At 43.5% G+C, this 26354-nt stretch overlaps 1 protein-coding gene across 3 annotated transcripts in view; it reads left to right on the top strand.

Moving 5' to 3' along the window:
• The first annotated feature begins 3168 nt into the window (after positions 1 to 3168).
• The window catches only part of Metap2 (methionyl aminopeptidase 2), a 28045-nt gene continuing 4859 nt past the window's right edge, over positions 3169 to 26354 (top strand). The window contains exons 1-7 of one of the 3 annotated variants that reach the window (XM_039079853.2): positions 3169 to 3474; positions 5325 to 5429; positions 11780 to 11845; positions 12247 to 12349; positions 19992 to 20153; positions 21353 to 21534; positions 22550 to 22644. In XM_039079853.2, coding sequence (XP_038935781.1) covers positions 3324 to 3474; positions 5325 to 5429; positions 11780 to 11845; positions 12247 to 12349; positions 19992 to 20153; positions 21353 to 21534; positions 22550 to 22644 — 864 coding nt within the window. In that variant the 5' untranslated portion in view covers positions 3169 to 3323. Of the gene's footprint in view, positions 3475 to 5321; positions 5430 to 11779; positions 11846 to 12246; positions 12350 to 19991; positions 20154 to 21352; positions 21535 to 22549; positions 22645 to 26354 lie in introns of all 3 variants that reach the window. The other 2 variants (NM_022539.2, XM_039079854.2) reach the window with 2 other exon arrangements.

Raw genomic sequence — 26354 nt, 5'->3', positions numbered from 1 at the left:
GAATACTGCCCTTGAAGAGAACTGGTTCCAAGCATCCATATTGTGAGGCTCACAACTGTGAGTTACTCCAGCTGTGTGCAATGTGATGTCCTCTGCTGGTGTCCGAAGGCACAAAAGAAAGTAGTAACTGTTTTATACCTCGGCCCAACAGAAAGGAAACAAATGAATGAAATGCTTGGTCTCCCCGGCTCTTTGACTGAAAGGCATTTTTCCAGGATAGGCCAAATCCAGGCAGGTGGGCTCACTGGCACAGAGCAGGTATAGGGAGAGGGAAACTGGCTAGAAAGCATCAGGCAGAGTATTTTATCCTGCTTTCTTTCATGAACACTTGATACTGAGTCCTGGGTAGCTCTTAACAAGTCCCATAAACTCCTGTAAGGATATTACCATTCCTGATAGCTTAGCCACAGGGATAGTTCTTGGGCTTACGAATGTTTGCACCAAAATCCACTTTCAACACATAGAAAGCTAGTTTGCTTTCTACTTCTGTGGTGGAAACACCATGACCCAAAGCAGCTTGGGAAGGAAAGGGTTTATTTGGCTCACACATCAGAGTCCAACATCAAAGGAGGTCAAAGACAGGAACCCAGAGGCAAGAACTGAAGCAGAAGCAACGGGAGAGCATGGCTCATTGGCTTGCTGTTCATGTCCTCCCCAGCTTGCTTTCTTATATCAGCCAGAACCACCTGGTTAAGGGGGTAGCATTGCCTACAGTGGGCTGGGCCCTTCCACATTAATCATTTAACCAAGAAAGTGTCCCTGGAGACCTTCCTATGGGCTGATCTGCTCTCGAAGTTTCCTCTTCCTCGATGTCTCTAGCCCGTGTCTAGTTAGTAGCAGAGAGGCTCTCTACACAGAGACTATGAGGAAGGTGAAAAATTCTACTACTAAGACTAGGCTTTAACAAGAACAACTTTGCTAAGAGAGAAGAAAGGCTATTAAGGTAAAATTGGAGGGCACTATCCTGAATTAGAAGAATTCTACTGCTGATTACCTTGCGATTGCAAATAGAAGCTAATAACACATTGTAGCGTAAAAGGTAATTTGAGATGTCATTAGATGCCATTAAGATGAGGAAAACAGCTGGTGGTGATGATGCTCCCCTTTAGTCCCAGCACTCAGGAGGCAGAGGCAGGCAGATCTTTTGAGTGTGAGGCTATTGGTCTACAGAGAGAGGTCCAGGACAGCTAGGGCTGTCTTGAAAAATCCCCAGTCCCTGAAAAGATAGGACAAATATTATAGACCACAAGGAAAATATGTTTAATTTCAAGAAAAGTCCTCTCCGGGACATTAAGGAGAGGATTACAACTCCCTGGAGGAATAGGTTTGATCCTCAAAGCAGGTTAGTGCACTCCAATTTCTTCTTAAGATCCTTGGTTAGTATCTTGGCACAACAGTGTTCTGTTAAAGCATCAGTGGCTTCCTAAGACCAGAAGCCAACAGTATCTTTTGTGCCGTCTACCCTTCCTGTAAGTAGTTGATGATATGCCTACCTAAACTTTACTTCACGAAACATTACATCTCTTTATTTCCATTCATCATGTTCTACAGCATCTTCTTGTCTAACCATTCTTTTGAGATCTCCTTGACAGAATCTCCAACATCCCCCCACCCCCCCACCCCCACCCCACCACCACCCCACCCCCACCCCCACCCCACTCCCGGAAAAAACCCACCCAAACTTGCAAACACCAGTGTCCACCTGGTTTTGTTTGTACTCTGGTCCCTGAACTTTCAAGCCTTCTGCCAGACTTTGGCCCAATGTTGTTAGCATCCCTATCTCTAGTAAGCATTTCTCACTGACAACTGGGTATCTTTGTCTGCATGCCCCTCGGGTATCTCAAACTTTAGATGCAGGCATTTTATCTTTGATTCCACCCCATCCACTGCCTCCTCTTCCTACTTCATTCCTTATCTCAGCGAGAAGTAACATTCTCCATCCGGGAACCCTGGCCAGAAACCTGGGTGCCATTCCTACCTTCTCCCCCACCCCTTCCAAGGTCAAGGACTACTATATTCTGTTAATTATACTTCAGACTTATTTCTGTCTTCAAGCCTCTTGTCCCTGCTCCCCAATGAGAGCCTTTGCTTACAATTTCTTCAGTGTTGATACCAGCAGTAGCTCCCACTTCTGTTACCCCTAGCTTCGCTCCATCTTTGTTCTGTCTTTAGAGACCGTCAGACCTAAAGATCCTGTTGTTCGGTAAAGGTGTGCCCCACGGCCAGGCTAGGCGTCTCCCACACTCCCAGACCCCATTTTATGTAGCGGTGGTCAGGCCTGTATAAAGTAAAACTTTAACAAGGAGAATCTTAGAGCTATTCTGACATCAGTGAAATTTGGTACCTAGTTTAAAACTAATGAAAACGACAGATCTCTCTAACTGGATAAAAAAAAATAACCCATAATCAGTAGAACTCCTTGGTTCATTCAGATAGTCACTTACCACTTACTTAGGCAATGGTCTAAATAAAATATATTGCAATCTGAATATGGGACTCTCTGATAAAACACTAGGGGAGAAGACACAGGCAGAATTCAAATGTATTCTGCAGAAGCATCTTAAAATACAGAACTGACTGAAAACTAAGGAGAGTGTTGTGTTTTGGCATCAAAACCCTTGTCTCAAAATGAGACGCGAGAGAACATCTTATCCTTTTATTTTGAGATGGAAATCTCTATATAATCCTGGACAGTCGCTCTGTAGACCATATTGGCCTCACAATTACAGAGATTCTCCTGCTTCTCTGCCGAGTGCTGGGATTAAACGTATTAACTGCCTCCAAAAGAGGATCCTGTCTCAAACCACCGGAGGTTTGGAGTGCGGCACACGAAACGCGGAATTCCGGCTTCCAAAATTATCCCACGCTTCTCAACAGCTTCTCTGCGAGCTGTTGACAGTGAGTTTAACGCGGTCTTTGAGTCATCAAGAATGTGTATGATAAAGACATTATTTAACCCCCTCTTGTCGCTGCCTGTAGGATTTTATTTTAAATCGGGGACACTAAATTCCTCGTATTCGTGGCATCTCGGGTGCACTCTGGAGCGAAGACCCTTTTTCCAAGCCGGAATAAGCGCACAGGGGAGGAAGGGGTTTAGGAACAGACTAACTAAGCCAGGCGCACTGAGCCAGGCGAAGGGGCGGGCGCTCAGACCGCGTGCTGCAGAGTCCTCCGCCGTCCCAGCATTCCCTGCGCCCCGACCATCGAGCGCGGCTTCCGGCGTCGCTGGTGGAGGTGGGTGAAGAAGGAGCGGGCCCTCGCCGCTCGTTCTCGCTCCCTCTTTCTCTCTCTCTTCTTCTCTCTCTCTTTCCCTCTCGGGCAACATGGCGGGCGTGGAAGAGGCATCGTCTTTCGGGGGCCACCTGAATGGCGACCTGGATCCAGACGACAGGGAAGAGGGAACCTCCAGCACGGCCGAGGAAGCCGCCAAGAAGAAAAGACGGAAGAAGAAGAAGGGCAAAGGGGCTGTGTCAGGTAAAGGAGTCGTGTTTTCGCAGTCCCTGCCAGGAATGGCCGAACGACTTGGCTCGGGCCCGGCAGGGGTTCCCGGGGATGGGAACCCGGAGTTCTGGCCTTTATTAAATCTCCAGGCCTGACGGAGTGGCATGGGTGGCTTTCCGTGCCGCGGCTGCTCAGAAATGGTGGGAGGGTGTGGGGGATGAGAGTGCCTCCGCTTCCCGAATGGTAGCCCTAGGGTCTCAGAGCGCGAACCCAGCTCCCACGCAGACAGTGACACGGACCTGAAACATGCACAAGATTCACTCCACCACCCTCAGCGCGGGTTTGGACACCGCCGCAAAATCCCTTCTGACCCTACTTGCGGCCTGGTTGCTGGACCTACCTATTTTTGTCGAGGGTTGGGGGTGGGGTATTGGAGCATATTGCCGGGACGGTGCGTCTTCCCTATGTATCATCCGCATTTACACTAGGGCTTTAGCTTCGGATTGCCGATTAGAGGTCTTCGTCTATGAGTCAGGGTCCTTACAGGTTATGTCACCGGATGGTGGTGCAAATTTTGAGGTGCTTAATCTTGCAGCATGGTCAAGCTTTAGGGCTCACAGGCTTGAATTTTGATGCCACTTGGCATGCAGTGCAGACAGGGTAGTCTACAACTATGAATGAATTTTCCCAGCTGGTAATAATCTTAGTTCCGTGACAGCCAGCTGCATGTTTACATTTGGACCAAGTTAACCAGAAACGTGTCTTGTCTTGAGAAGTTTTTGTTTCACAACCACCTCTGTTTTTACCTGTTCATACTTAAGGGCCATCGGATAAAGAGTTAAGAGAAAGTGGAGAGGGCTTTTTCTACATACTTGAGAAATTTGGCGGTTAGAGATGGGAGTGAAAGTAAAAGTCGTATCTTTGTAGACTTTTCCTAGAGCAGAATTTAATCTAGAGGCATTCTTATGTGGCTCTGTGGGCATTCAGTACACTCTGAACTCTGCAGTTTGCCCTTGAAGGTAAGCAACAAACTATTGGCTTATAGGATTGTTTGTTTGTTTTGAGACAAGGCTTCCTGTGTGTAGCCGTGGTTGGAACTGGTTTAGAAGATCCTGAACTCAGAGAGTCTCCTGTCTCTGCCTCCAGAGTGCTGGGATCAAAGGTGTACATCACTGTATCTGGCAGTTTTAGTTCCTTGGGACAGGGTTTCACTATGCATCCATGGCTGTTCTGGAATCCCACCCTTCTACCCAACAGACGGGGTCGGGGCTGGCCTCCAATTCTCAGAGATCCACTTGCCTATTCCTAATGTTTTTAAGTTGTGTCTCGGTGGGAATTTTCCTTTAGTAGCCAGCGTGGGTACAGAGCTCCTACAGATTGATATGATCACTTTCAGGTGGCTTAGATGGTTACAGAGTTGCGTTTTAGTAATGGAGTTTTAGTAATGGATTGTCTTTCCCTGTCTAGTATTTTTTTTTTTTTTTGTCCAGCTGGTTGGTGTGTAATGAATCCTCATCTTCCTAAGGCCTTCAGCTGTTTTGCCTGTTTTGTATATATGTGTAGTAATTAAAATATTTGTCGTCATGTAATTCTTAAAACTTCTTTAAGGGTAAACTGCTTAAGGATAGGAATCAACTTATGTTTCTGTTTATCCTGCAGGTCCTCTCATGTATAGTAGATTCCCCTGGGTGACTTGAGTAGACAGGACTACTTTGGTATGGTAGTTTTCTCCCTGCGCTTGAACAAATAATAATGCTTCTGTTTAGTTTCCCGTGCTGCCAGTTGTGAAAGGATCTGTGAACTGTACAGGATCATTAAAATATATTCAAGTGTGGAGAAGTTCTTTGTTGTGTTTGAATTGTCCTGTTTTGTTTGAACAGCAGGGCAACAAGAACTTGATAAAGAATCGGGAACCTCAGTGGACGAAGTAGCAAAACAGTTGGAGAGACAAGCACTGGAGGAGAAAGAGAAAGATGATGACGATGAAGGTGGGCACTGAATGTGGTCCTTGGTGAGACAAGACAGAAAGTGCAATATTCTTCTTTTTTTTTTTTTTTCCCCCGGAGCTGGGGACCGAACCCAGGGCCTTGCGCTCGCTAGGCAAGCGCTCTACCGCTGAGCTAAATCCCCAACCCCAATATTCTTCTTTTTTTAAAACTATTTTTCATTTCATGTGTCTGAGCGAGTGCTGGCACGTAAGTGCATAACATTGCTGCTAGTACCTTCCGAGTCCACAAAAGGGGTGTTGCATTCTTCGAGCTGGAGTTACAGGCAGTTTTGAGCTGCCTGGTGTGGGTGCTAAGAACCAAACCCTGGTCCTCTGTAGGAGTATCAAGTGCTCTCTCTCCAGCCCTGAAAAATGTGACATTAATTAAGGAAAGTGTTTACCTTTCCATCTTTTAATTGCCTACCATTTGATTGGAATTTAATTAATGTCACAGGTAAAAGGAAACAGGTATTAGCAACCCCTTGGCTGTGTTGAATGCTTGCTTAAATAGCAGGATTTCAACTTTTTAGATCTGTACTTGGCGGAAGGCCAAGTGCTGGGTGAGTATGATATTAGATTAGAAACGGTTCATTTGAATATGTACTGAACAGCTACTGTGTGCTATCTATCTAGGGTACATTCATATGACTTCTCTTTTTAATCTCACAAAACCAGCTGAAGTAGATGCCGTTGTGTGTGTGTGTGTGTGTGTGTGTGTGTGTGTGTGTGTGTACCATGTAAGTATTAATATTTCTACACATTAGCCACATTATGGCCCATTCCATAATTAGGAGATACACACACACACACACACACACACACACACACACACACACACACACGCAGCGGTTATGGGATGGGCCTGAAGTGGTGTGGCTCGTGCATCTGGCGTAGTATGGGAGTTAGAAAGCACCTTATGCAGAGCCTGTTCCTCCTCCTGTCTGTAGCAGAGCGGGTTTCATCATGCCTAGCTGCACGTGCTCCCGTGTTCCTGACCTTAAGTGGATCTGGGTACTGTGAGATTGCTTTTACAGGAATTGTTAGAATTCTAGGACTTGATGCTGTCAGTAGAGCAGTGGAGGAAGAGGGGATTGGCCCAGGAGTAAGTGGGCTTTCCCGTTCTCTGGGTTCCGGGCTGTCTGCTGCCGGCAGCAGTTCTCCCTTCGGGATGCCAGCCTACAGGCTATGCTTTCCAAGTACCAGCTGGGTACGGTTGTTTGAATAGTTAGTTTTTCCTTTTTCTCTGGGAAGCTGGGCTCACTGCCTTCAAGAAGCCATTAGCATTTCCTCTTCCTTAAGCAGACCTCGATTTCTGTCTTGCTTCAGGTTGTAGCTTTACTAAGAAAGGGATCTGCAGACTGTAGGTAATACGATAGGCTGCTGTGTCTCACTGTGTGCAGCCTTGTTCTTCACCTACTAAGTTGCCTGAATCTCATTGACACTGAAAAGGAGACTAGAATTTAGATTGATAGTTCTCTCCCAGTTTGAGTTAAATACTTTCCTAATTGATTTTGACAATCAGAATCAAGATGATGTGAAGGTTTTAAATACATTTAGTTATTGTGTGTGTGCATGGGTGCTGGTGCTGCATGTGTGGAGCCTGGCTATAGCTGGATGGAGTTGGTCCTCTCTCACCATGTGAGACCCTAGGCTCAAACTCCGGCTCTCAGGCTTGACAGTAAGTGCCTCTACCCACTAAGGTTGAGGGAGACGACTCCTGCCTCTGCTTCCACAAGAGCAATAACCAAGGCACAGACAACCATGCCTGGCCTCTCTTATGAATAAACCTGGGTGGGGGGTGAAAAAATGGACATTTCAGAAATTTTCTTTTAAATAAAAACTGGTTAGTGTGGTTGAGAGACAAAATACAGAGGAGGAAAGGCACTCTGTGCATGCTACTATTTGATGCTCCTCTCCTTGGAAGCATTAGGCTTAATTACATCCACATGGAGCTTAGTACATGGAAGGCAGAGGCAGGCAGATCTCTTCTTGTTGCTAGCCTGGTCTACATAGTGAGACCCTATCTCAAGACGAAGAGGAGAGAAGAGAAAACCAACAGTGAAAATGAGAGGATTCTTGGAGAGAGCCTGAGGAGAGACAGGAAAGAAAGTCAAGATCATTTCTGAGGCCACTTAGCAATTGGCTGTGCATGTGGTGATGACTGTTTAAGCTGGCTGTTGTCAGTAGGGATGGAAGGGAGAGAGGGTTAATGGAGGAGCCATAGAGGAACAGGAAGGTAGTGTGTCCCAGGGTTTTGAGTGTGGGCGGTAGGATGTTCCTGATTGAAGTAATGAAATCAGGGAGAGTTTAGAGATTAAGGTTGATTGCATACAAGGAAGAAGATTATAGATCTGACGTTAGATGCATTGAACTTGAAATTGTTGAGAACCAGTGGGAAAAGTTAATCTGTGGTCATGTGGCAATGTGCCTGAGGTTACTCATTAAATCATTTTTGTCTTATATTTGAGGCAGATCTTGTGTAGGTGAGGCTGGCTTTGACCTCAGGATCTTCCTGCTCCAGCTTCCTGAATGTTAGCATAACAGACGTGCACTGCGCCAGCTTTCATTCAGTATTTGCTTTTCACCGAGACCATGTGTATTGGGAGGGCTCCCATCCTCTTCATTAAGTGCTTTCAATGCTGTTTCCTTCTGTGGGCTGACAGGGCAGCACACAAGGCCACCATTTGAGCATGGCTAAAGACTGTGGGTATTCACACCCGGAGAGTAGGAACTGGGGCACCGCAGCAGTTCTTTTTCTTGTGTTCTCTCTTCTTCTTTCTAGAAAGGAGACTCTTTATGAGAGGCATGTTCTCATAGGAGGGCATCACTGCCAAAAAACGTTAAAGAAATTGCAAGTTGAGCTCATAAACAAACAAGTTGTTTAAAATAATATTTACTTTTAAAGTTTACAGATGGGTGGGTCTAGAAACAACGTGCAGATGTGTAACCTTACCACAGCACAGATCTGAGTATGGCGACCAGAGGACAGTGCGTGTCTGGCTCTCTGGCCTCATTTTCTTGAGACTCTCACTGAACCTTTAGCCCACGTCTTCAGCTAGGCTTGCTGGAGCACCCATGTTGCCTGTCTGTCCCACAGTGCTGAGGTATGGGCATAGGCAGCTATGCTGGACTTTTCCATGGATGCTGCGGATTTGAACTCTTGGGCTTATGTAGCAAGCTTTCTTACCTAATGGGAGGGACATAGCCTAGCACCTACTTAATAGTTTTGACAGTCATTCAGTTGTTCATATTCCTTTTCAGAAATCATTAATGCATTTCTTTTTATTGCTAAGTGGTATTCCAGATTTTGCCTGTCTGTTTACTAATTACAGCTGTTGTGTTTTTTGATTAAGGTGCATGCTAATGCAGTCATTTATATACACGACTTTGTGCAGATGTGTTTTCATTTGTCTGGATAAATGCCTAGGAGTAGAAAGGCCCTTTGGTGTTCTGTCAGCCTTTACAAGCTACCCCACTCTCAGATAACAGTGCTATACCTCATAAGGAACCGCCAAGTCAGGGGTTCTGACATACGCCTTTAATCCCAGCACCAGGGAAGCAGAGGCAGAGGTAGATGCAGTCTGCTCTACATGGTGAATTCTAGAACAGTAGGCCCACATAGTGAGATCCTGTCTCAAAAAGAAAAAGAGACAGAAACTGGAATTGTCTTCTACTGACCATTCAGTCAGCATGAGTACTCTCCGTTGCCAGTTCCCTTGTAAGACACTGATAATGTCAGCCTTGAATTACAGCCTCTGTGCCAAGTGTGCAGTGTCAGTCACTGTGCTTTGCAGTTCATGGGAGGAGCATATTGTCTGGTCTTTACTGCTTTGCACATGGCATTTTGAAGCACCTGTGCTGGTCTTCTATTTGATTGCCACTGAGCTGTTGTTTTTGTGTGTTCTGGATGTGTGTTTTATAAGTATTTTCTTGTTTGTGATAACGCCACTCCACTCTGCTGATGGCATTGCTTGCAGTTCAAAGTTTAATTTTAATGGCATTTAACTCTCCATAAAATTCAACCTCTGTCTTTAAGTTCACCAAGATTTTCTTTTTAAGAGGTTTTGTACATTTCTAACTGCTACATCTAAGTATTCCTTAATCATTTTTAAATAAAGTGAGGATTAAATTAATAATTTTTCAGAGACAGCATCTCCTGTAGCCCAGGCTGGCCTCAGACTTGCTATGTAACTAAGGATGTCCTGAACCTTCTCATCCTGCTTGCACTTTCTTGGTGCTTAACTTGGTCTTAGTTCATGCTGAACAAGTGTACTCTGGTCACTAGGTGCACTCCCTGGGTGCTTTTTTTACACATGGACTTCTGTTGTCAATTCAGCAAATAACCACTGAGCTGGGTATAGTATTAATGATGAAGTAGTCTTTGTTAGGAATATCTTGGGTTGTTAGCAAGGACAAATGACATGCAAAAATGTAAATTTTAGTTTATTAAAATGGTTAGAACCAGAAGCATATATCAGTATTCAGATCCTGGCTCTGGTGGCATCCTGTTAGGAGCTAAAGAGTGTCTGTGAGTCACACATAGGGCATTGAGTTAAGGGGCTATTGAAGATCAAAGAAAGAGCTTTTTATTAGGGGATGGTTTTACTGTCCCATTTAAAGCTTAAGAAGTCCCTGTAGAAAGAAACTAATAACCTTCAAGTTCACATAGCTGGGAAGACTTTTAGTTATCTGTAATATTGCTGAAGAATCTTGAAGTCTTTGCTTTGGGTTAGTGTTTGAAGCTGTGTACCAGGTATTAGGTGATTGCCCAGCGCACAGCCTGCCTTGCTTTATTCTCTGTGCCTATTGCTTGGCACCTAACAAACACCATTATTGGAACGACAGAGGCTTTGTGAATCCAGTCTTTTTTTTTTTTTTTTTTTCTTTTTTTCAGAGCTGGGGACCAAACCCAGGGCCTTGCGCTTGCCTAGCTAGGCAAGCGCTCTACCACTGAGATAAATCCCCAACCCCGTGAATCCAGTCTTATAAAGGACATCAAAAGTTGTGTATTGTGAAATATTTTTATGTTGGGCACTTTACCCAATATTAGTGTTTTTATCATACTCTGTAGTGGGCCTACAAATGTCCTATAATTGAATGTAATGAACTAGAAACTCTCCTTCCACTCTGCTTCTGTTAAATAAAGGAAAGGAATAAACTAAAAGGACATTTTTAGTAGATTGCATTTTCCACATTCTTGTCACTGCGGAACTTAACCACAGGTAAAAAGGTATCATTGTAAATCAATGATAGCAAGTTTTGTGTGACTAATTAGAAGATGGTAGAATGGTAAGGAAACCTTTTTAATAATGACTGTCTTACAAATCCAGGATTTAAAGGGATATGCTTCAAAAAGAAAACTGGTCATTTGACTTTTAAAAAAAATTGTGTGTGGGGGTGTGTTTTGCTTGAATGTATGTCTGTGTACCATGTATGTGCCTGGTGCCTGTGGGCGGAGTCTAGAAGAGGGCATCAGGCAACAGATCTCTGGAACTAAAGTTAACAGTTGTGAGTTGCCATGTAGGTGCTGGGAATTGAACCCAGTTCCTCAGAAAAGTAGCCAGTGAGTGCTCTTAACTGCTGAGCCGCCCCTAGCCACCTGACATTGTTTCTTAGGTATGGCTCTCTAAAATGACTGATCACTGGGTGGTTTAATGATAACTTGCGGAGCATATGGTTAGATCATCAACGTGTACTTACTCTAGAGGACCTCTTGCTTATATCCCTATTTCATAGCACTGATTTGTGGTCAGAGTTGGGTGTTTTGTAAGTTAAGTCTCATTTCTGAGCACTGTTGGAGTGTTTTGTTTCTTTGAAGCAGTAACCTGGCTTGAAATTCATCCTTCCAAGTGTTGAGATTTCTGGCATGACCCTATGTAGCCCTTTTGAGATTGAAACCTGTGAACCTAGACAATGTATATATGCATATTAATTTTTGCATACGATTTGACCTAGAGCTCTTTTTCTCCAATAACTATTAAAACAGACATTAAGCCAGCAGTTGTAGCACAAGCCTTTAGTCCCAGCATTTGGAAGGCAGAGGATCTCTGGGACCAGGCCATTCCAGTCTATAGAGTGAGCTCCAGGACAGGCAGAGCTGCACAGAGAAGCCCTGTCTGGAAAAACAAACAAAACAAAAAGAAAGAAAAAATTAAAATATGTATTTTACTCAGCAGTTGTTAAAGAGTAATTCAAAGTAAAAATTGCTAGTGTTTTTAATGTCACACCTGAATCTTAACTCTAGAAACATGAAAAAAAAACCTTAGAGTATTGAGTGAACATGATCAGTGCTGTGAGGAGGCACTTAATTTCTCTGTGGTTTAAATGAGTGCATTTGAATTGTTTCCTCAGATGGAGATGGTGATGGTGATGGTGCAGCTGGGAAGAAGAAGAAAAAGAAGAAGAAGAAGAGAGGACGTTAGTGTCTTACGAGTCTTGTTAGGTTGGCAGTGACTAGTACCCTGGGTTTGAGGAGGACATTAGAACTTGCTTTAGATCGTGATCCATGTCAGAGGGACAAACGAGAGCTTGGATTAGCAGTCGTGGGCATTGTCTTTAGCTGTTAGCCTCAGGATCGTTAGCATGGTTGGCTACCCTTGCATACTTAGTAATTCTGCAGAGGGCAGCAGGGAGAGCATTCCTGTGCTGACTAGCTTTGAAGTGACTAGATTTTGGAGAAATGCTTAATGAGAAGCCCCATAATTTAAGGTGTGAGTATGGTAAGGTTTTATTAATTAATAACTTGTATACTGTACTGTTCACATGTGGTTGTTTTATTGTTTCTGTAGATAGTATAACTGAATATTTGTATCTCACAGCAAGAGTTCAAACAGACCCTCCCTCAGTTCCAATATGTGACCTGTATCCTAATGGTGTATTTCCCAAAGGACAAGAGTGTGAATACCCACCCACCCAAGATGGGTAAGAACCGTAAAACAAGCTTCCCGTTTGATTTGACAACTGTAGCTCACTGCCAAAGCCACTTTAACTTTCACAGAAATTTGCAATTTTACTAAAAGTTTGTGACTTGTTGCAAAGAAAATACAGTAGAAGACTTCTTACCCAAAATAATTGGGACCAGTAACAGGTTGGTTAATCAAAACAGTATGTGAAGGTGGGTGTTTAAAAAAAACAAAAAAAAAAAAAACAAAAAAAGCAAAGTCTTACAGACAAAGGTTGGCTTACTTGTTTTCCTCTTAGTCTTTTAGCATGGATTTGCATTAGATCGCACTTTTTTCCTTCATAAAATGTTCGCGATGCTTTTATCTGTTAATTCATTTTGGGTTTCTGGGAAGATGAGCAAAGTGATGAGTGGATGTGTGCTTGGTGTGACATTTTCCCCTGAAAACATGGATAGTTGATGAGCACGTGTGGGGGCGGAGTAAGTATCTGTCTCTCCCTGAACCTAGAGCTTGTGTTTTTGGCTGTTGTGATCCTCTGGGCCTGCCTGTCTGCACCCTGCGGCACTGGGCTTTAGAGGCCCACCCCCACACACACTGCTGTTCCTTGGGTGCTGAGGATCTGAACTTAGCTCCTCAAACCTGACTTAGCCTTTTAGTTACTGAGGCCTCTCCTTAGCGCTCTCTGTTCTTCCTTTTTAAGTTAAAAGCGTGTGCTTGTGTGTGTGCATGCACATACCCGTGGAGTTTTAAGTCAGCTCTCCTTCCACCTTTACGTGGGTTTCAGAGGTGGGACTTTTTGTAATTACCTGCGTTACCATCCTGCTTGCTCCCAACAGTTCTTCCCTGGACTTAATTTGACAAGAAAACATTTTTAACTTCTCTAAGATGTATTTATTTTATTGTATGTGTATGAGTGTTTTGCCTGCATGTATGTATATGTACCACGTGCATGCTGCTGTCTGTGAGAGTCAGAAGAGGGCTTTAGATCTCTTGAAGCAGGAATTACAAATAGTGGTGAGCCTCCTGTGGGTGCTGGGAACCGAACCACGTCCTCTGCAGAGAGCAGCAGCAGTGCCACCTGCTGAGCCAGTCCAGCCCCACTCGCACGCTTTAGAGACGATCCCTTTCATCGAAGCTTTTCAGAGTAGTTGTTGAAGCCTCACAGAAGCAGTTCCTAATGTGCTTATGCATGTACGTTGGTGACTATAGTTACACAGATGACAACGGGTTTGGGCACACTCACGGGATACTAGAAGTGTTCTTTAAGGGTTTTCAGATGGTCAGCCCAAGAATTCATTACATGATGGCTAGAACCTGGAAGCTGCATCTGAATCTCACCTCTGACACTTGAGTTGGCTTTGTGACACGGGCAGGGAACCTATGCCTATACTTTTAGTTCCTCGTCCATAAAGTGGACACTTCTAGACTGCTCTGCAGCGAGTGACAGACATAAAGCCCCGAGGCCAGTAATGGATTCGTAAGGTGTGCCTTAAAGACTCGGACGCAGTGCTTTGTACAGCGTGTGGATACTTGGTTAAGAAAGCTTCTACTGTAGCATTGTTCCATTGGCTTATAAACATTGGAATGAATAAATGTTATTAAAAATTCACCTCCCTCATTCCCAGATAGGAGTACTGTTAGGGAATCTACAAAATTCTAAAATTTTATGATACAGACATCTTTTCTTTGACTTCATCTGTTATGGTTCCTGCCTTAAAATGTCCTAAATACATGTAATTTACATTGATTACATAAACTCTCATAGTACATATGATGTGATCACACTTATTTTCAAATATAATCTTTTAATTATTTTTTTTTTTATTTTGCTTGTTCCCTCTTCTTTCCCTTCCTTCCAGACCCATGTTAACCACCTAGCAGGTAGCCTTCTGTATTTTTCTATGCTCATATATGTGTACTTTTGTGTCTGTTTATATGAGGGATGTGTTTGCTCATTTATTTTATATTTTTATATAATTTTTATATTTAAAAAAAATCTAAGCATTTTTTCCCACCCATTCTGATTCAGTATTAGATCTTGGAAGTCCCTCCAAGTTAGAAGAATAACTTGTTATTCTTTTGAATGGCTTTAGTATTCAGTGCTATAAGTGTATCATTTTCCCTCTCATTCTTCTAATTGATGAGCATTTAATTTGTCTCCTATGTTTTTGCCACTGTTATCTTTTATAATAAACATTTTAGGTGACTAGGTAGTACATCTCATCATCATTATGGATAATTTTATTATTATGAAATAGTTTCCAGGAGTGAGATTGTAGACTTGAGCAACAGTTTACAGTAATTACACTGTTAGTGATTTGGGCATCCTCTAGCTGTTGGCTTTGTTTTGCATTTGTGTGGGGAGAGGAAAGGCAGGCACTGTGTACCTGGGTGTGGGAGTGAGAGGACAGTTCCTGAGAATTAGTCTGGTGATTGAACTCAGTCAGGAAGCTCGGTGGCAAGCATCTTTCCCCACTGAGCCATCTGGCTGGTCCTCTTGGGAGACAGTGTCTCAGTGTAACTCTACCCTGGTGATGCTCACTCTGGAGCCCCTGTGTAACCCACCCGCGCCTGCATCCTGCGTGCTGGGATTAGAGCCGAGTGAACGCTATCCCATATGTCTACCACTGACCTGTATACAAGGCCTGCCTTTGGTGGTTTTTAACTATTTTGAGATTTATTTTTGTTTTTTACACGTATGAGTATTTTGCCAGAATGGAACTGGATTTAAAAATTGGATTTTGATTTCTGAAGTTGGATAAGCTTCCTTCTAAATGTCATAAGCAGTCTTGAGTGGCAGCTGTTAATTTTATAGGTGATATATATTGCTTAGGAAATGATAAAGGGAAGAAAATAGATAAAAATAGATACTTTGTTGATTGGTCAGCAAGTTAAAAACCACTTGGTGTTTCCTCTTGCTACATACGTATGCACATTATAAATACCTGGGAATACATGTGCCCACAAGGTGGCGAGCAGGACGGCACCTGTGCCAAGCCCCGTGATTGGGAAGGGTCAGTGAGTGAGTCCTTAAATTGTCCTGTAACTTCATGTGTGTATCATGTCATGCATGCACCCACACACACCATAACATAAATGTAATGAAGAGAAACAGACAAGAAGCACCTGGGAACACTGCTGGTGTATGGTGATAAAGTCTCCCTCACCAGTGATACCAAACAGTCCACATTTGTCCTCTATGCTGTGGATCTAATGTTTTCATGGTGTCCAACCCCAGTCCCCAACGGGCTCAGTCTTTTCTGTCACTGGAGTGTTTAAAGATAAGTGCTAGATACTGACTTAGTGATTGGAGCGTCACCTCATAAATGCAGTCTCCTAATGATTGCATCTAAGGAAACTGTCAGTGACCTCCCCATATTATGTAAATGTATAGTGTGTATTTAGAATCCTTTCCCTTTCTGTTTTCCCCCATTTTACTCCTTTAACAAATTAACAAATTAGTTTTAAGACTCCTGTTTTCCCTTGCGCTAGTAAACTTTGGTTATGTCTATAATCTGTAATTAGGTATAAATGAGTTTAGGCTATGTTTGGAGTACACAAACCTAGGGCCAGATCAATCATTTAGGCCACATCACACTACAAGTCCTCTTAAGTGTTGTCAAGCTGGCTTGTCAGTCTCACCCTGTCTGAGCACTTAGTGACACCCCCATTCCACCCACCCTCCCCATTCATTGTCTGAATGTGTATATGCACATGTAAACAGGTTTGTATGTGTGGAGACCAAAGGTCAATGTCCGGTGTCTTCCTCCTTGGCTTTCTGCTTTATTCTGGAGATAGGGTCATTCTCACTGACTGGAGTTTGCCAGCCAGCCCTGTACCTCGCTGTTGAGGTGGCAGGTGCGCGTCCATCCCCACACTGGGCTTTTCAGTCAGTGCTGGGGATCCAAGCTCAGGTCTGATGCTTCCATAGTAAGCGCTTTACCTGCTGGGCATAGCATCTCTATTTTCTCCCTCCCCCTCTGTTGTCTGTTGCTTTGGGGACCTCACTGTGCTGTAGCTTGTCCTTCCATAATTCACTAAATAGGGCAGACTGATCTCAAACTCACTGAGAAATCCGCCTGCCTGTGTTTATCAATGAATGTGTGCCATAATGCTGGGCGGGTTTTGTTAAGATAATGTTTCCTTTTTGTAGCTCCCAGGCAGTCTGGGTCTTTTGGAATCCTAGGCACACCCTTGTACTCCAGCCACTCCCTCTGAGTTATCCTAACACCCCGTGTGCTTGTGTTCTGTCAGTCAGCTTCATTACAAAGTACAGAGTAAACATCCCCTTGACATTAATATTTCCCCAGAAGATGAGTCTTCTTACCCAACAGGACTCACTTATACATTATTCCTAGTTGAAGATGTAAACTGTGGTTTACTCTTGACTGATTCTCAGAGATGGGGATTTTACTTCCCTTCATACTTTATTATTTTGAGGTTAAAGGCATTTGTGACATACATAGTGCCTTAAAATGCAAATGATTGGCTTTTAAGTTTCCATGTACTGGGTTCAAAAATAATGCCACACGTGGTACTCATAGTTTTAATCCCACCACGTAGAGGACAGAGGCAGGTGGATCTTTGAGTTCGAGGCCAGCTGGTCTACAGAGTGAGTTTCAAACAACAATAACAAAATATGACTTCTTCAAATTGGTATTCAGACATCTTTGGTATTTTATTTTATTTTATTTTATTTTATTTATTTATTTTTTTTGGTTCTTTTTTTCGGAGCTGGGGACCGAACCCAGGGCCTTGCGCTTCCTAGGTAAGCGCTCTACCACTGAGCTAAATCCCCAGCCCCTGGTCTTTTATTTTATTTGATATTTATTTACTTACTTTGTTTATTTGGGACGCAGGGTCTTACTGTATAGTTCAAGCCGTGGTAGAACTGTTTAATTCAGGCTGGCCTTAAACTCACAGAGCTCTTCTGCCTTTGCTGGGATGACAGGACTATGCCAGTAACCCCTCTGTGTTTGTTCGTTTGTTGTTCCAGTTCTTTTGTTTTGTTTTCACCTTTAGTCTTTTGATTTTTACTTTTATTTCCCACCCACTATGTCCACTGTTAGGGTGGATGTAGCTCAGTTGGTGGAATGCCTGCCCTCCATGCATAAGTCCCTGGGTCCCCACCCCCACTCCCCATGGTTAAAACTGGACATAGCTGTACTTGACAGGTGAGAGATGAGGAGAAGAAATTGAGGAAATGTCAAAGATGAATTATATACTGTAATTATCTCTAGTAAGGTTTTTAAGGTACTCTTATGCTGCTCTGATAAATTAAACCTGATTTCATTTACTGTTTTATTTGGTCACACCAGTAGATAGCATATGTTTCCAAACAGAAAGATAAGCCTAAGAAGTTTCTGTCGAGCTCGAGTGCAGTATTGTTTTGTCAAGCAGGCCATTTCCTTTGGCCTTCGTAGGAAGTTTGAGGCCCTGGGTGCTGATTGGCGGCGGCGGCAGCAGCAGCAGGCTGGGCACTGCAATGAGGAGCCAGAGCACCTTGAGGTGGTGCTGACTAAAGTCCAATGCTTGAGAGCGGTTGTGTGACCTGTGATGGGCCATGCGGTATTTGGCCTGGAGTGTTAGTAGTTTTATATGATGAAAGAATCTGGAGGACTGGCCGCGTTGCTCAGGAAATGTTCTTTCCTAGTACATGCAAGGCCCTTGAGTGAGACCCACGTCATGAGGGCTTGAGTGTGGATCCCTAGTACTACATAAGAAGTCAGATGTGGCATACACCTGTAATTCCAATGTTCTGATCCCCAGGGCTAGTAGTCGTTCTCAGTTTCTAAGCTTCAGTTCTAGTGAGAAACCCTGTCTCAAAAGCTAAGAGAGCCATAGGTAGAGGAAGATGCCTGATGTTGACCTCCGACCCCACACATGCACACACTCCACACCCAGGTAAGCTGTAGACTGTATGTAAACAAATATGTATAGCTAGGTCGCAGCACAGTCTCAGTCAGAAAGCGGCACCAGGGTGGATTTATCTGCAGACTGGTCTGGGAGTCACTAGTTGGGACAGAAACATGTAAGTCCTTGAAGGAGTAACTTGTCACTTGAGTGAGCTAGTGCCACTGAGGTGCACACGTTCTGTGCAGTGTGAGAGTCTAGAACTAGAGGGAGAGACGCCTCATGCTCAAAAGCACTCTGGCTCTTCCCTGGGACCCAGGTTTAACTCTCAGCGCCCACATGGCACCTTACAGCTGTCTGTAACTCCAGTTCCAGAGGATCTCACACCATTTTTTGGCTTCTGGTTACCAGACCAGGCACACAGGAGGTACAGAAACATGCATGCAGCCAAAACACTCATAAATATAAAATTTAAAAGAAAAAAAGAATGAAAGTAAGCTAGGTATAGTGGAAAATGGCTTTATTCCCAGCACTTGAGGGGCAAGGGAGGTAGATCTGAGTTCAAGGCCAGCATGGTCTATACAGTGAGTTTCAGAATAGCCAGGGCTAGCTACATAGTGATAGCCTGTCATGACAACAATAAAGAATAAGGGAAGATTATAGCAAATTTCTAAAACTAATTCATCCTGAAATAGTTAATGCTTTTGAAAACATGCTGCTTAGTCGTGGCTTAGTCTTGGATCGGGCATGCGTACAAACCCCTAGAGCACTGCAGTGTGGGAGGACTCAGAGAATCAAGAGGCCAGTCGTCAGGGTAGATCACAGGCCCTCAAAAGAGGGGAGAATCCTTGACTGGAGGCAGCAAAGGCCCAGAAAACCTACACAAAGCTAGAGTTTCGAGAGCGACGACCCCCAGCCCCCCACCCACCCCAAAATGAATCTCACTGACTAGATGCAGACTTAGGGGGGGTTTGTATGTTTAGTTTTGTGTGGGAGGTTTTTTGGTTCTTTTACTTTGTTTTGACTTTTTTTTGTTTGTTTGTTTGAGATGGGATCTTACCGTGTACCTCAGGCCTAACCTGAAACTCACCTAGTATCCCTGACTGGTGTCAGATTTGTGGTAATCTTCTGCCTCGGCCTCCTAAGGGCTGGGATTTTAGGCATAGTTATGGGCCCCACACTTGACTTGTGCAGACAATATTTTATAAATAGTTTAGACTTTCTAAAACAATACAGCTTCAGCCCGAGGCAGCATTTACCTTGTGTTAGGAGTTTTAAAGAGTCTGGGGAGGGTTTGTGTATGGTTTCTACATAAGTGTAACAGCATTTGATACCAGGGCAGGCAGTCTTGTTGCCCACAGAATAGAGGGTTAGAGGTTTCTGGGAGCAGTTTCCAGGGGACATGGGAAGGTGCTGTTTCACTGTTGGTTTCTGGACTCCTGTGATGGCTTATGTAGGTGTTCCTCACGTGCAATCAAGGAAGACCTCACCTACAGACAACACCTGCTTCATTTCTGAATTCTCATATTTCTGGTTCTCTTTGCCATTTTTTGTTAGTAAAAAATTATTAGTCCTTCTGGTTAGGAATGAAACCTGAACATGAGGGTTTTGTTTCCTGTAAAAATCTTAGACAGGCTCCATGTAAGTGGATTAATTGTAAGCATGTGGCTTTGAATATTTAAAAATTTTGTAAATATATAAAAACCGAGAATATTTGAAATGCTTTACATTGCTTGGCATATTTTTTAATTTCTCTATTCTTGTGAAGTTTTGTAAATGACTCATACTATGCTGTGCCTATTCCAAAGGCGGACAGCTGCTTGGAGAACCACAAGTGAAGAGAAAAAGGCGCTAGACCAGGCTAGTGAGGAGATTTGGAACGACTTCCGAGAAGCTGCCGAAGCACACCGGCAAGTTAGGAAATACGTCATGAGCTGGATCAAGCCTGGGATGACAATGATAGAAATATGGTAAGAGGAGCACATGCCGCAAAGCATTAAAAAGAGGAGTTTGGACTAGGCTTGGTGGGCCACAACTTTACTCCTACAGTAGGGTGGGCCTCTGAGTTGGAGGTCAGTCTGGGTCACATGGAGAATTCCTGCCAGCCAGGGCTATTTAGTGGACCCTGTCTTTTTAAGGAGTCAGGGAAGGTGTTCATTTTAGTCCTGACTGTCTTCCTAGTTAAAATTGACTGTTATTAGTCTTTTGCTATTAAAATCTTTATCTTAGGTAGAGATTCTGTATCTCCTCAGTTTTGCTCTCTTACAAGGAGAACCGTGAAGCACACATACATTTGCACACAAGCCATGTTTGGTGTACATTTCTATTTGGATGTGCTTCTATACAGTAGTGACTAATTTTCTCTCTGGAAATCATTTATTTACTACTAGTAATCCATATTAAGAAGTAGAAATTCTTTTTTAAAAGATTTTATTTGTTTTATGTGTATGAGTACACTGTCACTGTCGTCAGACACACCAGAAGAGGGCATCAGGTTTCATTACAGATGGTTGTGAGCCACCACGTGGTTGCTGGGAATTGAACTCAGCAGTTTTGGAAGAGCAGTCAGTGCTCTAAACCACTGAGCCATTTCTCCAGCCCAGAAACTGTGTAGACGCAAAATGTAATGTAGTGAGGAAATGAGTAAAATTCTTCTTCTTACCTTATTAAATGATTAGCAGAGAAGATAATTCTTATTTAAATAATTTTTAAAATGCACACTATGAGACTGGAGAAATGGCTCAGTGGTTAAGAGAGCACTGGCTTGTCTTCGATATGGCCTGGGTAAAATTTCCAGTGCCACCTGGCAGCTCACACATGTCGTAACTCCGTAGAGGGGACCTCATGCTTTTTCTGGCCTCTTTCAGCACCAGGCATGCAGCTAGTACATAGACATACATGCAGGCAGCACATGCGCACCCAGGCACTTACAGTGAAAATGTGTGTGTACACATGTGTACAAGGCGTGCAGTTTGTGGCAGCTCAGATCTGGTGTACGTTGAAACTTGGAGATTTGTTTGTAACTGAAGTTCAGAGTAGGGATTCCCCGAGCTTGGGGTGGCAGACATCTCCTTGTCTCTAGGGTGAGCTCCGCATTGCACAATTAGTTGTTCACTCTCAGAAAGTCCAGGTGTAAGGTATGAATCTGCAAACCAATCCTGTCTTTCAGTGAGAAGTTGGAAGACTGTTCCCGAAAGCTCATAAAGGAGAATGGGTTAAATGCAGGCCTGGCCTTTCCCACTGGGTGTTCTCTCAACAACTGTGCTGCACATTACACTCCCAATGCTGGTGACACGACAGTCTTACAGTACGACGACATCTGTAAGATCGACTTTGGAACGCATATAAGTGGTGAGTCTGGGGAAGTCCCATCGTTTTCATATGTTGTACACATTTTCCCATTCAGGACATTGTTTTATACACAATATATTCAAATACAGAATTTTTGACCAGGGCGAGGTATATAGCTCAGTGTCCAGTATTGCACTTGGTGGTGAGGAGCTGGAAGCCAGGCATGGTGGCTTGGTCCCTTTAATCCCAGCACTTTCCTAAGTTGGCAAAGATGTCTGAGCTTGAGTCCTGTCTGATCCACATAGAATTCTAGAGTAGCCAGGCCACATGGGGAAACCATGGCGCTCTCTCTCTCTCTCTTTTTTTTAAAGGGGTACAGGTTTGGTGGTGTCCACTGTGAGGTCAAGGCCTATCTGATCTCCAGAGCACATTACAGGTCAGCCAGAGCTGCACAGGGAAGCACTGTCTTTTAGGAAGGAAATGGGCATGAGTCAGGGTCGTCCTAGGCTACTAGCGATTTGAGGCCAGGCTGCTGGGATACATGAGACTTTAAAGGACAAGATTGTATTTGTAGAGCTGTTTGATCTAAATTCCCCTAAACTAATATCAAAAGTATCTCGAGACTCTTACTTAACAGGCAAGAAAGTGAGTGTAGATTAAGCACTGGATTCGTGACGCTGTGGAGGGTTTTGAGGCTGTGGGTTTCCTCCGCTCATGCCGCTGCTTTCATTTCTGTCCTCTGCTCATGCCGCTGCTTTCATTTCTGTCCTCCGCTCATGCTGCTGCTTTCATTTCTGTCCTCCGCTCATGCTGCTGCTTTCATTTCTGTTTATTGGCTTGTCTGTGACGTGCGGAATTGAGCTGTGTGTAGTAACTCATAGTACAAGTTTATTCTGAGTCATTGAGTAGCTGCTACTTTTGGCCTTTTTGATTCTGAATAATTTCTGGGATTTGGAATACTGCCTTCCTTTGAGCCCATAGTTCTTTTAACTAGAAAGGTTAGTAGGAAGTTCTGTAAAGGAAATAAATCATTTAACAGCTAAGTAAACTTAAAGGTAAATTTTTTCTCTTTCAGGTAGAATAATTGATTGTGCTTTTACTGTTACTTTTAATCCCAAATATGACATATTATTAAAAGCTGTAAAAGATGCCACCAATACTGGAATAAAGGTATGTGTACTATAAGCACCATTTAGCAACATAATTTTGAGTGTCCTCATAGATTGTCTTGATGTCTGTGATATATTATTCATTGGCCTTGGGATCGTAGGTGAACATAGTAGCATACTGTACCAGCAGTTTTTGTTTTTTTTTTAATATGCGTTTATTTATTTTATGTATATAAGTACACTGTAGCTGTCCTCAGACACACCAGAAGAGGGCATCAGATCCCATTACAGATGGTTGTGAGCCACCATATGGTTGCTGGGAATTGAACTCAGGACCTCTGGAAGAGCAGTCAGTGCTCTTAACCACCGCACTATCTCTCCAGCCCTGTACCAGCAGTTCTAACAGATGTAGTTACATAAGGGTTTGAATCTCTTTTTGCCTGTGAAATTGGCTGTTTATTTTTATTATTGTTACCTTTTTTGTTGCTAGTTTGTTTTTAGAACAGTTTTATGCGCACAGCAGAACTGAGCAGAAGACAGGGAAATTCCCCATATATAAACTCTGTTGACAAACATGTCTACTGCCGGTATCTCCAACAAAGTGCATTTTTCAGAGTCGTTTGATAAGCGTTGGCACATCACAGCATTGAAGTCCACAGTCTGCATTAGGGTTCACTCTAGTTATACATTCTGTGAGTTTTGCAGAATTTTCACTGCCCTCCCAAGTGTCTGTGCTGGGCCCTGAAGCACTGGCCTTTCCCTCACACAGTTTGCGTCTTAGTGTGCATACATACTCCATAGAAGCTCCCATCCTGCATTGCTTGTGTATTCATAGAGAGCTGCCACACTTAGTCATTCCCCCAGCAGCGCAGGACAGTCCTAACACTTGCTCTGTACCACTCACTTGGTCTAGTCATCCTGATAGGTGTGAGACAGTGTCTCTGTAATTGTGACTTGCAGTCCCCTGGTGTGAGGAGTGGCTTTTCGTGTGCTAATAATTCATTGTGCGTTTGCCTGTTACCTATTCAGTACCTTTGGTTTGGTTTGGTTTTGTTAAATGTTATTTTTTAAAAAGTTGCAAATAAAAGTTAAGCAGACCCAAAGACTTGCAGCTTGACTAAGTTCTGTGCAGTTTACTAACCACTCAGAAAGGATGCCATAGGGCTTCCCACTGAAGTTTATACTTTAGCTATTTTTGACCGTTTATCTACCACCAAAAATGAAAGATCCACTTAGAGTTAGAAAATCAGTTTGTAAAGGAATTTTTGGAGGTTTACTGTCTCCCTAGTCCTGGAAGCTTCTAGCCTTTGTACCATCTAATGTAAACCCAGAATGTTTCCAGCTTCTGAGACTTCCATCTAAATAAGCTCGCCCCTTCTAGCTCTTTCTGAACTCTGGCTGGCTGGTTCAACTCAGCTGCTCTGGCTCAAACTCCTCTCCCAGCTGAGCAATTACCCAGCATCTCTGAATGCTGTGCTTGGCCTCACACTAACTCCAGCCGTGTTTTGATCTTCCAACTCCATGTTACCTGGCTCATTCTCTCGTCATCTGTGACTAGCTTGTTCTCTCAACCTCTCTGTACACCTGTCCCAGGAAAACTGACACACACACACACAGTCTCTCTCCCTCTCTTCCCCCCTTTCCCTCCCTCCCTCTCTCTCTTCCTCATTCTCCTTCCCTCCCTCCCCGCTCTCTTCCTCTCCTTCCCTCCCTTAAGTAGCTTCCCTGTCCGTTCCTCATGAGAGTCGGGCATATCTTATTCTGACTGATCTTTTATTGATTTATCACTTTGTCTGTCAACTGGATACCACTTTGAAGCTTCCTTTTACAAACTAACTTTCCCTCACTTTTTGGGACTAAGGGAATGTCTGTTCAGTCAGGAGGATTAAAGGTGTGTGGTGTGTCTGCATTCCAGCTGGATCACACAGACCTCAAGGTCTTTGGATGTGATCTCTTGCCACAGTAAACCTGTTTCTGCACTAAATTCCTGTACAGCAGTTGCCTGTGTTCTCTTTGAAAGGGTATTAACTCGTGCGTCAGTTGTGTTTCCGTCCTTCCTTATCCCCCTAGTAGTTAGGTTTTGTTTCTTTTCTATGTTAGTTTACCCTCATGTGCATTTGTTGACATATGCACACCAACTCCTTGGTTGTTTCATTGCTGAGTTTCCAGAGTTCTCTTTATATTATGGGTCTCAGTCCTATATCCTACATGTGATGTGCCAATATTTTCTAAGGTTGACTTTATTATGTTGATACTGTTTGGTACACAGAATGTTGTAGTTATATGAAGTACAATTTTGGTTTTTTTCTTTTGTTGCCTTTGATATGTAAGCAATCGCTGTCAGATCCAGTTTCATGAGGCTTTTGTCTGTTTGCTGTGAGAGTTTTTTAATTGTGGGTCACTTTAGATTGGGGGTTGGGGTATGGATGGGTATTTTGCCACATGTATGTATGTGTCCCACATATGTACAGTGAGTGCCCTCAGAGGCCAACAAGAGATTAGATCCCTGGAACTGGATTAATGTGGTTGTTAGCCACCTTGGGTGCTGGGAGCCAAGTCTGTGCTTTAACCTGCATTTGGCTCAGGGCTCTGAACTGCTGGGTGTGGTTCTAGCCAGTGGGTCTCAGCTTGTGACTTTGGGTACCTTTGGGGGTTCAGTGACACTTTGACAGGGTTACATATCTGATTTTACATTATGCTTCCTAACAGTAGCAATGAGAGCAATGCTAGGTTGGGGATCACCACGCTGAGGAACGGTAGTGAAGGGTCTCAGCACTGGGAGGGTCCAAAAAAAAAACCCCTGTTGTGTAATCGTTAGAGATCACCTGCAATTATCAACCCGCTTGAGAGATTTTTTTTCCTCACTTTACTATTTGTTTGCAATTGTTTATTTTGTTTTCTTGCTTAATTGTTCTGGATAGAACATTCAGTCATGTGTTAAATAAAACCGAGAGTCCTCCTTTAGCTTGTTTCTTACCTTAGAGGAAATGTTTCGGCAGCCATATTTGTTGTAGGCTTTTTCTGTGGCTTTTCTTTTGAGGGTAGCCTTTCTATTCTTAATTGTCTTTATATCAAAAATTCTATTCCAAATGTATATCCAATTGAATTATATGTCGTTCTCTCATGATGTGTTTATATTGATGTTCTATTTGCAGAACTGCCCTTGTATTCCGAGAGAGAGAGAGAGAGAGAGAGAGATATTGAGATTGAGATTAGGGGAGTGGAGGAGAGAGAGAGTGAGAGAGCGTGTGTGTGTGTGTGTGTGTGTGTGTGTGTGTGTGTGTGTGTGTGTGTGTGTGGTGTGTGTGTGAGAGAGAGAGAGAGACAGACAGATTATGTTGCGTTGGCTGCCTCTAACTCAGGCTTTCTTTCTCCTTCCATCTTCTGAGTGTATAGAACTCCAGGCATACATCACTATGTCTGCCTTACGTTGTTTATCCCTCTGGGGTTGAGCAGTGCTACTGAGAATCAGTATCATAATTGTTACATAAGGTCAGGATTGATTTCCCCAGGGTTTTAGGATGACAGACTCCAAGAGTCCCGCAACTACATCAGATTGTACCAGCGCCTTTTTGTCTATGCAGCGATTGCTGGTGTTCCTGAGTATAAATGCTTACAGGTATTTGTATGTGTGTGGTGGGCTTTTCCTGCATTGAGTACACCCCAGGTGTGCAGTGCCCTTGGAGGCTGGATGAGGGCATCACATCCTCTGGACTGGAGTAGAGTTGTTAGTGTCATGTGGCTTCTTCGTTCATAGCAAGGCTTCCTCTG

The sequence above is a fragment of the Rattus norvegicus genome, chromosome 7 (assembly GCF_036323735.1).
Source record: "Rattus norvegicus strain BN/NHsdMcwi chromosome 7, GRCr8, whole genome shotgun sequence".
In the NCBI taxonomy this organism is placed as follows: domain Eukaryota; kingdom Metazoa; phylum Chordata; class Mammalia; order Rodentia; family Muridae; genus Rattus; species Rattus norvegicus.
This window is presented reverse-complemented; position numbering and strand designations above follow the sequence as displayed.